Source organism: Lissotriton vulgaris, chromosome 12 (genome assembly GCF_964263255.1).
Source record: "Lissotriton vulgaris chromosome 12, aLisVul1.2, whole genome shotgun sequence".
NCBI lineage: Eukaryota > Metazoa > Chordata > Amphibia > Caudata > Salamandridae > Lissotriton > Lissotriton vulgaris.
Window position 1 is genome coordinate 431,690,590 of NC_141700.1, and position 12,896 is coordinate 431,703,485.

Genomic DNA, 12,896 nt, shown 5'->3' on the forward strand with positions numbered 1-12,896 from the left:
GGCAGAAATCACCAAACCATGACCTTTATGAATAAAAAAGCAAATCCAGGTAGATAGCGAAAAAGCACCAGCACTGCAAAGGAATGAAAGCCAGTGGGGATGCATGGGGAGGGAGGGACAGGACAGAGGGTCGAGTTAGAGCAAGTTGAAGGGATGAGATGTTAGCCTGTCTGAGCTAGTATTCCTTGAAGACATTCATTTTTAGTTTCTTCTTGAATTGTAGGAGGTTTAGTGCTTTTCTGATGTTGTTTCAGTTTCTGGGAAAGTAGGGTCAAAAGGCCTATTTTTTCGTTATCTTGAGATGGGCATCACATTGCAAACCAACCTCATGACTGTTTCTCCAAAGTCCAACAATGCTTGACCAATAATAATCTAAAACCTAACTGTGACAAGACTGAAATCCTCCGCCCCATCACTCCACACCATTTTCGGATCTCATATTCTGACCTAATGAGATAGGCCCCATGCCTCTGCCTGTCTCCGCCGTGAATAACTTCAGCATTAAAATCTATTGTTCTGTCTATCGTTCAGACAAAACTGTCACAGCAGTGAAGTACTGCTTTTTTCATTTTCACTTTCGAAAATGTGTTCTTTATCTCTTTACTCTTTCTGAGACGGTTCAGATAATTAATACTTTTCTGTGATCCCAGCTAGATTACTGCAATTCAGTTTATTTTGAACTGCCTTATTACCAGATCCTCAAGTTCAAGTTAGTCCAGAACTATGCTACCAGTTGGTCAATTACGAAAGCCATTTTAGGATGGTAGACCTTAATGCCAGCACAGGTGAATGTAAGGAACTCATTTTCATTTGTCTTTCATTTATATAGTTTGTAGGCCGCCAACTGGCCACATAAAAACACTGATGGAGATCATGTTGTTGGATTGGGTTGATCAATTTAAGGACTTCAGTAAAGTATTGTCAAGTACTGTGATCAAATATTTGTATGCAGAGGGGCTCAGGTAGGTTTTCAGAGCTTTTATAGCTTCAACAAGTCAGATTATGGACAGATATTTATTTAAATATTTTCTAAAAACGCCACTGAATATTTTTAGCATGCAGTCTTTTGTTTTTAGATAAAGTTACAAATTTGGCAATATGTTTTTGGTAAAACATGTAAGTACAGTCACTGTCAAGATCTTTGCAGACATCTTTAATGCTAAAATAATAATGATGGATTAAATCTTAATAACAATTGAATGCTGATCAATGCTTATATTGCAAAGTCATTGACTCAGTGAAATGGTATTTAATGATAACATCTGGTAGGATCTCCACCTTAATTTCTGAAATTCAGTATGAGTGACTAAATAAGAGTTTATATTACTTTACTCTGTTTCTCCGATATTGATTGACCAGTGTAGTTCAATGTGAGTTTAAGAATGGTTAGGGTTCTCATTAAAGTAGAATGCAAAAATTTAAATTTAGACATTTAAGATTAATGATTACATAACATTATTTGACACAAAATCATGCTCAATTACTTTGTTCATGATAATGAGAATGTATTTCATAAAGAGAATTTCTACCCTGTTCCAGAAGTATATCTATTCAGCATTCTCCACTTTATATGTGATTTATTATACCACATCAATTATCTTAGCAACTAATGTAATAATTTTGTCATCTGTACACTTCCAGAGATTGACAGTTTGAAAATATTTTTCTCAATTAATGGAAGAAAGCTGACACACTAAGGATCTGTGCTCTACTGACTAAGAGAAGCTACAGCTGATACCTACCTCTTCCTGATTGTTTATACTTTAACATTGGAGAATACCTGTTTTGGATTCAATTGAACAATCTGGCAAGTTTATTTTACAAGGGGAACATTTGTGATAGCTAATTTCTAATGTGAACTATAAATCTCTCTGACACTGGAGGGAAACTCCTCACTCTACCTGTTCACATTAGAATGACCCCTTTGCTAAAAGTGTTGATGCCTGATTTAGGGAATAAACTATTGAAGGACTAGTGGCTTACTTGCTTGTCTTCAGTGCAAAGACCTGGATTAATTTGGGATTTTTTTGGGGTGATTTTAGGCATCTCACTTCGAGTTTGTCAGTACGTATAAATAAATGTTATCAAACAATAACTTTACTGTCTCCCACTCCATCGTCTCAATCCATTATATTCTAGTTTTGGTAATCTTGTTAGCCTGCCAGATATTACACAATACTCTTTGTAGAGGTGTTCATATCTGAGATATGTCTGCTGCAAAAAGCTTTAGTTGGTAAAGCACTCCTGTACTTCTTGATGATAAAATCTTAAATTTGCATAAATATGCTTCTTGTTGTGAAAAGTTCTTACATTCTGAAAATTCTAATAAATTCCCCTCAGGACGAAAGATGCACCAAAGGAACAACTTCCCTGTTTGTTTAACAAATGTCTTCTCCATTGGGAAACTATGTTTATTTTTTATAAACAAAATCACCTGACACTTGAAGCTAAGTGTTGAAAGGAGGAATGGGATCCCTGGCAAGGATGACTGCAGCAGAAGACCACCCTCCAGACATAACTATCCTCATCCAAAAAGTAGCATTCTAGATGGCTGTACCCAAAGAGCTTGCTTAACAAATACTTTCTTCCATCTCATTCCTGTCAGAGGAATACCTTTCATGTTTTTCATAAGTAGAAATATTTAGACTATTGAGGTTTGTACATGTAGGGGTTCACTTCCATTTTGTCCTGCTTACTTAAAGTAAGATGATATGTTTCTGCCCTCTTTATGGAAGGAAAAATAAGGCAATGTTGGAAAGCAGTGGAAATAATATGAGTCAGGTAGGAGGGAAAATATTCTATTCTCATTTTACTGTATCCACAAGAGACCTAATTAAAAAAGAAGTGGTCCATGTATTGCAGCAAATGTCTGGTTTCTGGTTCAGACAGAGCATAAACTCTACAAGTGGGTAACTTGGCACCTGGAACTAAGTCAATCTGACAATCGTATTCCCTATGGGGAGGGAGCATTTCTGCCTGTTGTTCACAAAAAACCTTCAGATACTGCTCAAAGACCAAGGGTAGCACCACCTCTTTCTCTGCCGCTGTGGTAATACAAAAAGGGTGAACCAAGGACTGTACAGGAGAAGTTGTGTCTCGTAAACAAAGCCTTTTGCATTCCTCAGGCAAAAATCTCACAGTTTTCTGCTTTCACTCTATGGTTTGGTTATGCCGCCATAACCAAGGCATACCCAGAATGACTGAAGTATTGGGGTGCCTCTATAATGTACTATGCTCAACGTTTTCCTGTGTTTCATCTGCTACCGTTAATTCCACTGACTTTGTATGTCGGTGATGGGACCTTGCCATCCACACGATTTCAGGAGTTCCTTGAGGAATGCTAGGCAGTTCCAACCTTTGTACCAATCCATAATCAATGAAGTTACCTGTGGCCCCGGAATCAATCATTACTCAGAATTGGTATTGTATATGGTGAAAGCCTAGTCTCATGGGAACCAATATGTGAGATTCAGTGTATTTCATCTTAGTACAAGCTAGGAAAAGGAGAGTCCAACTTGGGTTAACCATTGTAGTCAAATGTGACTCCTTGTCTCAGTCCACTGTTTCAACCTTTTTCTGCAAAACTGAACCAGCTGCTCTCTTCTGGGAAGAGAAAGAGTCATGTGTTTGCAGGACAGTCGCTCACGAAGTGTCCGCTCTTACCACAATACATACACAATTTGTGTGCTCTGCGATTTTCTCTTTCTTCCAAGGTCAATGGAACCCAAATGGCTTCTACTTCTATTGACTCTGCACCTGACTCACCAATGGGCAGGGTTCTTCTAGGTCAAACTGCGCATACGGTCTGTCTCCCTTTCTTTCTGCCAACCTATGATCCAATCTCAGCATCAAGTTTATTAAATCCATACAATTTGACGGTTGTGGGTCTATCTGTGCCAATATATCCTTCATGTCATCCCTAAGACCTTGACAATACAGGGACATTATTTTGTCTTCCGGCCAAGCTGTTTCGGCTACCAAACGGTTGAAAGAGGTGAGCTAGGTCATCAAGTCATTTTTTCCCTGATGTAAGTCCAACAATTCTTAATATGCACTAACAGTAGTGGCTCTTCAGTCAAACACCCTTTCATTCATTCATGAAACTTTATTTCGGTTTTGAATGTACAAACCATAAAAGTTACACAAGCAAATACAGCAGGATAAAATTCACTGTGGAAAAAACAACAACATTAAAATACAATCAATACTTAGTTTACAACAATTTATAACAGTGCATTCCTTGATGATCTATATAGCAGCGTACAGTTTATGAAATGCTTTAAAAACAATTGAGAAAAATTCATTATAAGTCCAAGGATTTTCTGTCTTTGACAACTGATTTTAAAAATTCTAGTACAAAAAGTATACAATCACTATATAATAATTGTAAATACATCATAGCTGGCCTAATCTGATAAAAATTAAGTTTTTTTAAAAGAGGGACCAGATAGCGTTTGAGGGGGAATTCATAAAATTTGCATAACAACATAAAATGCAGCATAGCCTGTGGAGACTTTTAGTCGCAGCCGCAGGGAGCTGCTTCTTTGTTAAAAACAGAACTTTGTGGCCTTACAAACAAATGATGAAACTGGTTCATCCGAAACCTGGTTAATAAAAATTTCTCATGCGTGGACAAGGTACCCAATAAATAAGGCTCTGTATTTGGTGTTGTTTTTAACATAATGTATGTCCTAACACTCGCTTTCTGTACCTCTTTAGCTTCCCTCGTCAATTTTCTTTCTAGGAGGAAAGCCATTTTTATTGCCTCCACATCCCCCTTGTTAATACATTCGGGGGTATCAAATAATTCACCCCGCCCCGCCCTTTCCTAATGTAGTTCAGCCAAGGTACTTTAGAGACCATCACAAAAAAGGTTACGGAGTTGTTGTCAGCACCAGCCAAGAAAGAGGCAAATGTGGGCCCTAGATGGTTTCATCAGCATTGTTCAAAGACAGAGTGCAAGCTGACATTATAGCGTGTCGTAGGGATTACAAAGTAGCGCTAGCTAAACGTAAGGGAGCCTTAAGGCATGAGGCTTGGGATGAGCTATTAGATCCTGAAACTCTTAAGAATAGCTCAAAGTTCTGGAGTGTACTAAAAAACATTTCTTGTCCAGGAGGCCGGAGGAGGCCTTGAATGTTATATATCCAAGGAGGAATGGGAGGCTCATTTTAAGCAGATGTATGCCTGCCCTCTGAACAGAATGATAGGCTGGTACCTGGCCTCAATGTTGTTGAAGTTAAGTTTGGGAGGGGTGAAATATTGGAAGGTATTGTAGGCTTAATAGCTGGTAAAGCCCCTGGTCCCGAGGGGATCCCCCCAGATCTTTTTAAGTCTGATCTCTCCTTTTGGGCACCAATACTGGAAACTGTTTTTAATGCTGCGGCACTATGCGGATGCCCACAGTCATGGGCGACTTCTACTATAATCCCCGTTTTTAAATAAGGGGACAAAAGCAGTCTGCACTGTTACAGACCCATATCACTTATAGAGTTTATGGTGAAAGTAGTGGGGAGGGTTCTTCTGCAAAGGTTCACTTTGTGGGCAGAGGACAACAAGATCATGTCTGACTCCCAGTATAGGTTCTGTAGGGGGCGATCTAATACCGCCCAGTGCCTTAATCTCTCTTAATCTCTCCTTGATTTTAAGTAAGTATACAGTGGCACATAAGGGGACTGTACACCTTGCCTTCATGGACTTGTCCTCAGCTTTTGACTGTGTGAACAGGAAGAAGCTTTGGCAGTCCATGAGGGCAAAGGGGGTCGAATGTGGCATTGTAGATTTTTTAGAAGATTTACACAGGTCCACCAGAGCAAATGTCAGGTTTTCTCAGGACCTGAGTGTGACAAAGGATTTTAACATTAAAAAAGGAGTCTGACAAGGATGTATTTTGGCTCCCTTCTTGTTTAATTTTTATATTAACGACCTAGATAGCGTTTTACGGGAGGTGGGGGCCGATTGTCCCAGAGTAGGACAATCGTGTATCCCGGTCCTACTATACGCGGATGATGCGTTCCTCATATCCAGGATAGAAAGAGGTCTACAAGCACTTTTACTTGCCTTTGAGGTTTTTGTGACAGACAGGGATTTAACAATAAATACCTCTAAATCATATATTATGCAGGTAGTACAGCCACCAAAAAAGAACTTTCAATTTAATGTGGGAGACGCTAAAATTCCCCTCACTAACATGTTCTCGTATCTTGTAGTCCTTTTTGACAAGAAGTTGAATTCGGGTCCTCATGTCCTGAAAAACAAAGGGGACATTGCTAGGGTGAATGCAGCAATTTTTAATTTTGCATCCAAACTGGGGAAAAAGCCCACAAGGCTAAATCAGTGGCTACCGCAACATATGGAAGCAAAATTTGGGGGTATATCGCGGGAGACCGACTACAAATCGTGGAGAATGCCTTCCTGAAAAGCTTATTGTGTCTCCTACGAGGCACATCACACCTAGCTGCTCATGAGGAACTGGGGATCCAGTATGTCAGTGATATCTTCTCCTTGCGCCCACTCATCTGCTGGTTAAAAACGTCGTTAACAACCTTTCAAATTCTCTTTGAAAAGCATTCCAATCCAAAAGGACAGGATCATTATTTTTTACTAAAGGCACTGCAGTTGGCGGCATCCCCTACCATATAAGAAATAGCAAATGCTATCCTAGAACAGTTAGTGGGAAAGGAAGCAGGTTTGCATGAAAAATGCAACAGGACCTGAGTCAAAAACATTTGTATCTTGAGGGGATCACCAGAATAATGCTTGGGGTAGCTAATGTTATGACCAAGGAACATTCACTTGAATTTGTGACATTGAGGCTGATGCATCAAACGGGTTTCGGGTTAGCTTCTCAACCTTTTCTCTTAGGGCTTCCGTTTCTGCTCTGGACGTAACCATTTTTTGTTGTACAAATACTAGTGTGTGAAGCAAGTCCTCTAATGAAACCATCTCAGTGGATCACCTAGATCGGGAGGAGTATATATACTTGGGTGAGTAATTCTGTCACGGTTACCGGAACCCCATAAAGCACTCCTCAAAATCTGGGCGATGCAGTAAGATATCCACCTCTTGACATTTCCAAATCAGAAAATACACAAAGAGTATTAGGATGATCAAGCAAGGGAAGGGAATATGGAAGGAGCAGCTGGGAATGGGAATGGGAGTCCTGTAAGAGAGACAAAAGACCATGAAACACAATACAAAAAGTAACCATACACTCATATAATCGTGCTACGACTGAGCCATACCTGAATCACAAACAGTTGTATAATTTCTCACAACATATGACAGTAATGGGTACTCTCACTCCTGTTGGCATATTCCTAGGATAGAAAAAGACATATATCTTCCTATCGCCCCTTCATTCCACTTCCCATTAAGGAAACACATTCAAACATACCATATAAAGAAAAATACCAGGAAACCAAAAATAGGAGCCAATCCAAGAAAATCAAATATAGAAGCACAGAGCAATTATTCCATTGTCTTGCATTAAATCCAAAAGTCAAAGAAGAAGTAAGTTATATATCCGCTGGATAGCCAAGGGTTAATAATACAAAGTACAAATCCGCAGAGAACATCAACCAAAATTAAACTTGTCAGGTAGGGTATCTCCATAGTCCAGTTAGGCCACTAACTATTGAAGCAAATGATAAACAACACTAGGGGTGGGCGTAGTTCATGAAGTAGCGCTACGCGAAGCTACGCGAAGTGCACTTCGCACTATGCGAACTTCAAGTAGCACTACGATAGCTGAGTAGTAACATGTTCGCACTGTGCAAGATGCATTTTCAATGATTGCTAAGTGCGAACAAGCATCAGGCACTGTGCAATAACTGAAAACGCCATCTTGCACAGTGCGCGCTGTAGTTTTCTGCCGCTCGAGTAGAATTTTACTCGAGCAGCAGCTTTCTCAACGCAAACTGGTAGTTTCTCATTGCGAGCGGTCGCGAGCATGCACGACCATTCGCAATGAGAAACCTGACCTCCCCGCGCATTGAGAGTCTCGCAGGGATGTCATTTTGTTTGCTTGCAGTCGCGAACATGACGTTGAGGACCGCGAACAAGAAAAAATGACTGCTGCATTACGCTACGCTGCGCTACGCGTGTTCGCACTGTGCTACGTGCAGCTCTCGTAGTGCGAAATTGCGCAAATTTTGCAATCTACGCGAGCATAGCGTAGTGCTTCGCCAAGGGTTAGAAAGGAATCAAATCCTTACTCCTACCCAGTAGAAATATAGTCCCGAAGAGGAACCGGCAGTTCAGAGTGGAGCACCTGCAATGATAATACCTCTTACCGCTGCTCGGTGCCTGACGACAGACTGGAATAACCGCCTTCCCAATATCTCCTTGGAATGCAGTTTTTTAGGGGGGAGGAAACAAAATGGGAGACCATTCAACGAGGCTCCGAGGCGGAAGCCGAGGAATTCACAGCACTTACACTGAGCAGCGCAGAAATTCCAAAGCCGACCTGTGGAGCAAGGGCGGGGTGGAATAACTGTTCACCACCCGATCAGGAAACACTGGTTCTCCTATCCAGGAGAATGGAACAAACAGCTTGGCCCACAGAAAAGGGAAGCCCTGCGAGGAACCCGCCATGCGGGCGTCTGGCAGTGAAAGATGTGCGCAGGTGAAATAAATACGCATTTCTCTTCTGACTTCTGGGAGTTGCAGTCCCATGATTCCGAAGTCTAGGTAGGCGCCACCTGGCTCATATCCTGACAAGCGCTGACAATGACAGTTCCAACACAACTACTAACCATCGCACTCCTACAAGTAGGACAACTCAGTCTATTCCAGGCCACCCAATGGTTTAAGAATAGCATGGGCAGCAAGTATTTTTTTATTTGTTACATATATTGTACTATAAAATACTGTTGATGTGGGGAGTTCAAAATTGGATAGACAACAACACCATGTAGCAGACTGGTATTAGTGCTGGTGTTGAACATTAATTGCAGGTGCCAAGCTCCTGAAACCACAGACTCAAATTAAACACTAGTTCTAGCCTTATTTGAAAAGTAACTGTTTACCATCCTATGAAGTGTGTTTTTATTTTGATTATTTAATGTCGTCAGCATTTTGAAGGGTAATCTTGGAATTTTTTGTTCTACATGTTTAATGGTAATTTAATGGTAAAAAAGTTGTGGTGACACAGCTAAATACTCGTATGAAAATTATGTATAGTTTTAAAAATGAATGTCTAAAGTAATGTTGCATATTTGGTTGGTGAAAGAGGCAGTTCTACATTTTCACATGATAACCTAATATTTGCAGCCATACTTTGATTATAATAATAGGATTTTGTCCTCATTCTTTACACTTCCTTTCATTATTTATATCAAAACTTCATTCCTGTTAATTTTCAAATAGCTGGTCAGGATAGCCTTTGTTATTGAAATGGCGTAATAAAACTGGAGGTTACATGGGGCTTCTAAGAAAGCAATCTTAATTTCTTTTTGATGAGACCTCATTGGATAAATGAAGATTAATTGGACCACTGCAAATGGCCCCCGCTAATGGTTTTTAAGAACTGATATGTGAAATGTGAAAGATTGTCTATCTTTCTAAGGGTTCACACTTCTCTGGGAATCTCCACACATTGAAGACCACTGCCTAATGACTTAACATGTGCTGAAAGCACATTGACACAGTAGATAAAATTGTCAGTCTTTCGTTAATCATGTTTCCATGAATGTAGGGGAATTCAGCAGTATAGCATGGCATCCTTTGATATAGCTTCCAAGCTCATACTCTCACGGTGCCTAGAATGTTATGCATGTTGGTTCTGTATTTCGATATTTTTATATGTCTACATTGCCACAGAACATTGAGAAGAGGTGAGGCCATACAATGAACCTCAAACCAAAATACTGGAAATAAATGAAAATATATTTGAATTGAGATGCTGGGATGTGAAGTTCATACGGGAATTATCTGATGAAATAAGTAAAAATATCAATGTAAAGTTCTTCAATACATTTTCATTATCCTGTTAAAAATTTGATTTTGTTATGCTTCTTAACCGATCGATACATTGTATTTCAATGTTGCTCATTTATTTCCAGATTGAGAAACTACTGTTTTTTCTCTTTAGTTTGTGGTGATAGTGAGCATCATCACTTTTAAACCATTGACCTATGATGAATACACGTACCCTCTTTGGGCAAATCGGATTGGATGGGGAATAGCAATGTCATCAATGATACTAGTGCCTGCTTATATCATCTACAAGTTCCTCACTGTACGTGGAAGCTTTAAAGAGGTGAGTTTAGTTCATTAGCCCATTTTGTGACTTGTTAATGATGAATCTATTTGCAGACTGAGGTCCCCTATGACTTCACTTCAACATTCAACCAGTTAAAGACTTGAAATCAACCTATGTCCTAAAATACAAATCTGTTTTAGTCAAATATATTTGGATATTAACATCCCTGTATAACTATTTCTCTAGTAAATGTAGAAAGTAATAGACCTAAACATTGCTTAAGAATGCAGTACATGCATTGTTCAGAACTACATGAAACATCTTTTTTATGAAAACTATGACAGAAAGCCTCAAGCCTATTAGTCTCCATGTGAGTCCTAAAAAAGTTGAATTATTACTGAATTACACAATCTTTTGTTTATTACGTTTAATACATCAAATAGATATTTATTAATAAAAAACAACATGTTTATCACTATCTAATGCCCTTTATATTTTACTGCTAGAGGTTTAAGAAGTTTCCAGTTTAAAGACAATAATGTTTTAATTTAGTTTTTGTTTACCACGTGGAACATAGAGTTCTCTAAAAGATGTCTCTTTACCACTGTAAGGAATTTATACAGGCGTATAGTGTGTCTGTTCATTCAATTGTAAAGCTTTGCCTTTGAAGACATACAAATAAAAACAGACTGTGAGATTGCGAGAGATTAGAGTGTTATATTACCACTTACCAGCACAAGAGCTTACTAAAGGTCTGGTTAGCCAGACCAGTCTTTTTATGTGTGGAGCTAATCATATTTTTCAAACCACAATCATGCACAATATTGCAATTAATCTTCATGCAAAGAATGGCAAAGGAGCCCCCAAATATGTTCAAACGTTATCAGTTTTTTGCATGTATATTTACTTCATACAACACAACTGTGCCTTTGCGTGAATAAGGTACTAATGAGGATTCATTATCAACAAGTATAAATAAGTGAAAACTATATAGGACTGGGTTTTTCCAAGAAAAAAACATGATCATCATAGGCTGTGATTAAAGTGAACCGTTTTCTGCAGAGTGGCATACGATGAAAAACACAGGCCACTTCTACTACTGCAGCAATTTGGCAAATAGGTTTTGAACATTGCTCATTGGTTCCTTTTGTCTGTGAAAGGGAATCTGTCTAAAGTTAATCTCAGGCTTGCATGTGCATGAGAATCAGTCTATGCCAGGTTGTAGAGGTGCTGTGACCCCAGTGCAATTACTGACCAATGCAACACCCAAATCACATAGAAAGGCTGGGGAGATGGGAAGGGCAAAGGTAACACACATAGGGCAGTTCAGAAAGACAATGGAAATTAATTAATATGCCGTTCAACGGATCAGGTCGAAAGTGGGAATAGCTCAAGCTAATAATGGATTTAGATCTATGGACAGAGTTTAAAAGGATGTGACCAAGCCAAAAGAAAGTGATCTGGCATTAGTAAATTATCAAAAACAGCTGGGATAAAAAATGAACAGTGAAGTTGTTCTGAGCCAATCTCAACAATTCCAGTGACTTTAGACTCAATAAAGTAGGCAAGAGGGTGGGGGAAGGAGTAGATTGATGTGCTCTAGTGTTCCTCTTGCACAGTTTCCTGGGGGTGGGGTAGGGGGTTATTTTGCCAGGCTTTAAATGTCCTGAAAAATCTTTGAACACCTTATAAAGCCTGAATGGATCAGGAAATTATACACCATGTTAGCTCTTGAAAACTCATTGCTAGAGTCTCTTGAATTTTGAACTTCTTAATTCACTGATTACAAGTTTCCATCCATAATCTGTTCAAAATGCGTAGGTCTGAAGCAAGATAGCACTTGTTTAATGGGCGAGGGGGCTATACCATAGGAGGATATTGCTAGCCAAAACGATCCTGGGGAGGATGGAGTTTTAGAAGAGAAAGTAGCAGATGCACTTATTTTTAAGTGGAAGGTGTGGCCTCTATGCCAAAATGACTGTCGTGCCGCTGAAGAGTGCAATGAGCATGAAACGCGTCCGGCGTGAATCGACAGGCATGCTGTGAACTTGATCTGCCCGCCGATCCAGCTTTTACCTCTTGAAGGTTGCTGCAGTGAATGTCAGAGTGCGTCTCCAACAGGTGGGAACCTTGGAGCTTTGATTTATATGCGGCCTCCCAGCCGCAGGAGATGCACCACCCGGGAAATTTGGGGCCACAGAGCTCAGAATCACAGAGTCTCAATGTGGAGGCATCCATGGAGGATTGACAAGCCGGATGTGTGAGTGGAGGCCCATTGGTGGGCTTGAAACATCTCAGACAGCGGCACATTACTGAAGCACACACTGTAAGACCCACAAACCAATGCAGACTCATTTGAGTTGCCCATTGGAGGGCTCATATTTTTAAGTGTGAGGTGTGGCCTCTATGCAAAAATGACTGTCACGCCGCTGAAGAGTGCAATGAGCACGAAACGTGTCCAGCGTGAATCGACAGGCATGCTGTGAACTGGATCCGCCCGCCGATCCGGCTTTTACCTCTTGAAGGTTGCTGCAGTGGATGTCAGAGTGCATCTCCAACAGGTGGGAACCTTGGAGCTTTGAGATATATATATATATATATCTCCAAAAGTCGTCGTTTTTGCTTCTGCTTCCCCTGCAGAACAACGAAAGGAGCGAGACCACAAAGTAGGTGCAGTTTCTTCAGTGCATTT

At 40.0% G+C, this 12,896-nt stretch overlaps 1 protein-coding gene across 1 annotated transcript in view; it reads left to right on the top strand.

Annotated features, from left to right (window-relative positions):
* SLC6A2 (solute carrier family 6 member 2) overlaps positions 1 to 12,896 on the top strand; it is a 1,509,850-nt gene that overhangs the window by 1,403,632 nt on the left and 93,322 nt on the right. The window contains exon 13 of the mRNA XM_086945193.1: positions 10,094 to 10,261. Coding sequence (XP_086801319.1) covers positions 10,094 to 10,261 — 168 coding nt within the window. The remainder of the gene's footprint in view (positions 1 to 10,093; positions 10,262 to 12,896) is intronic.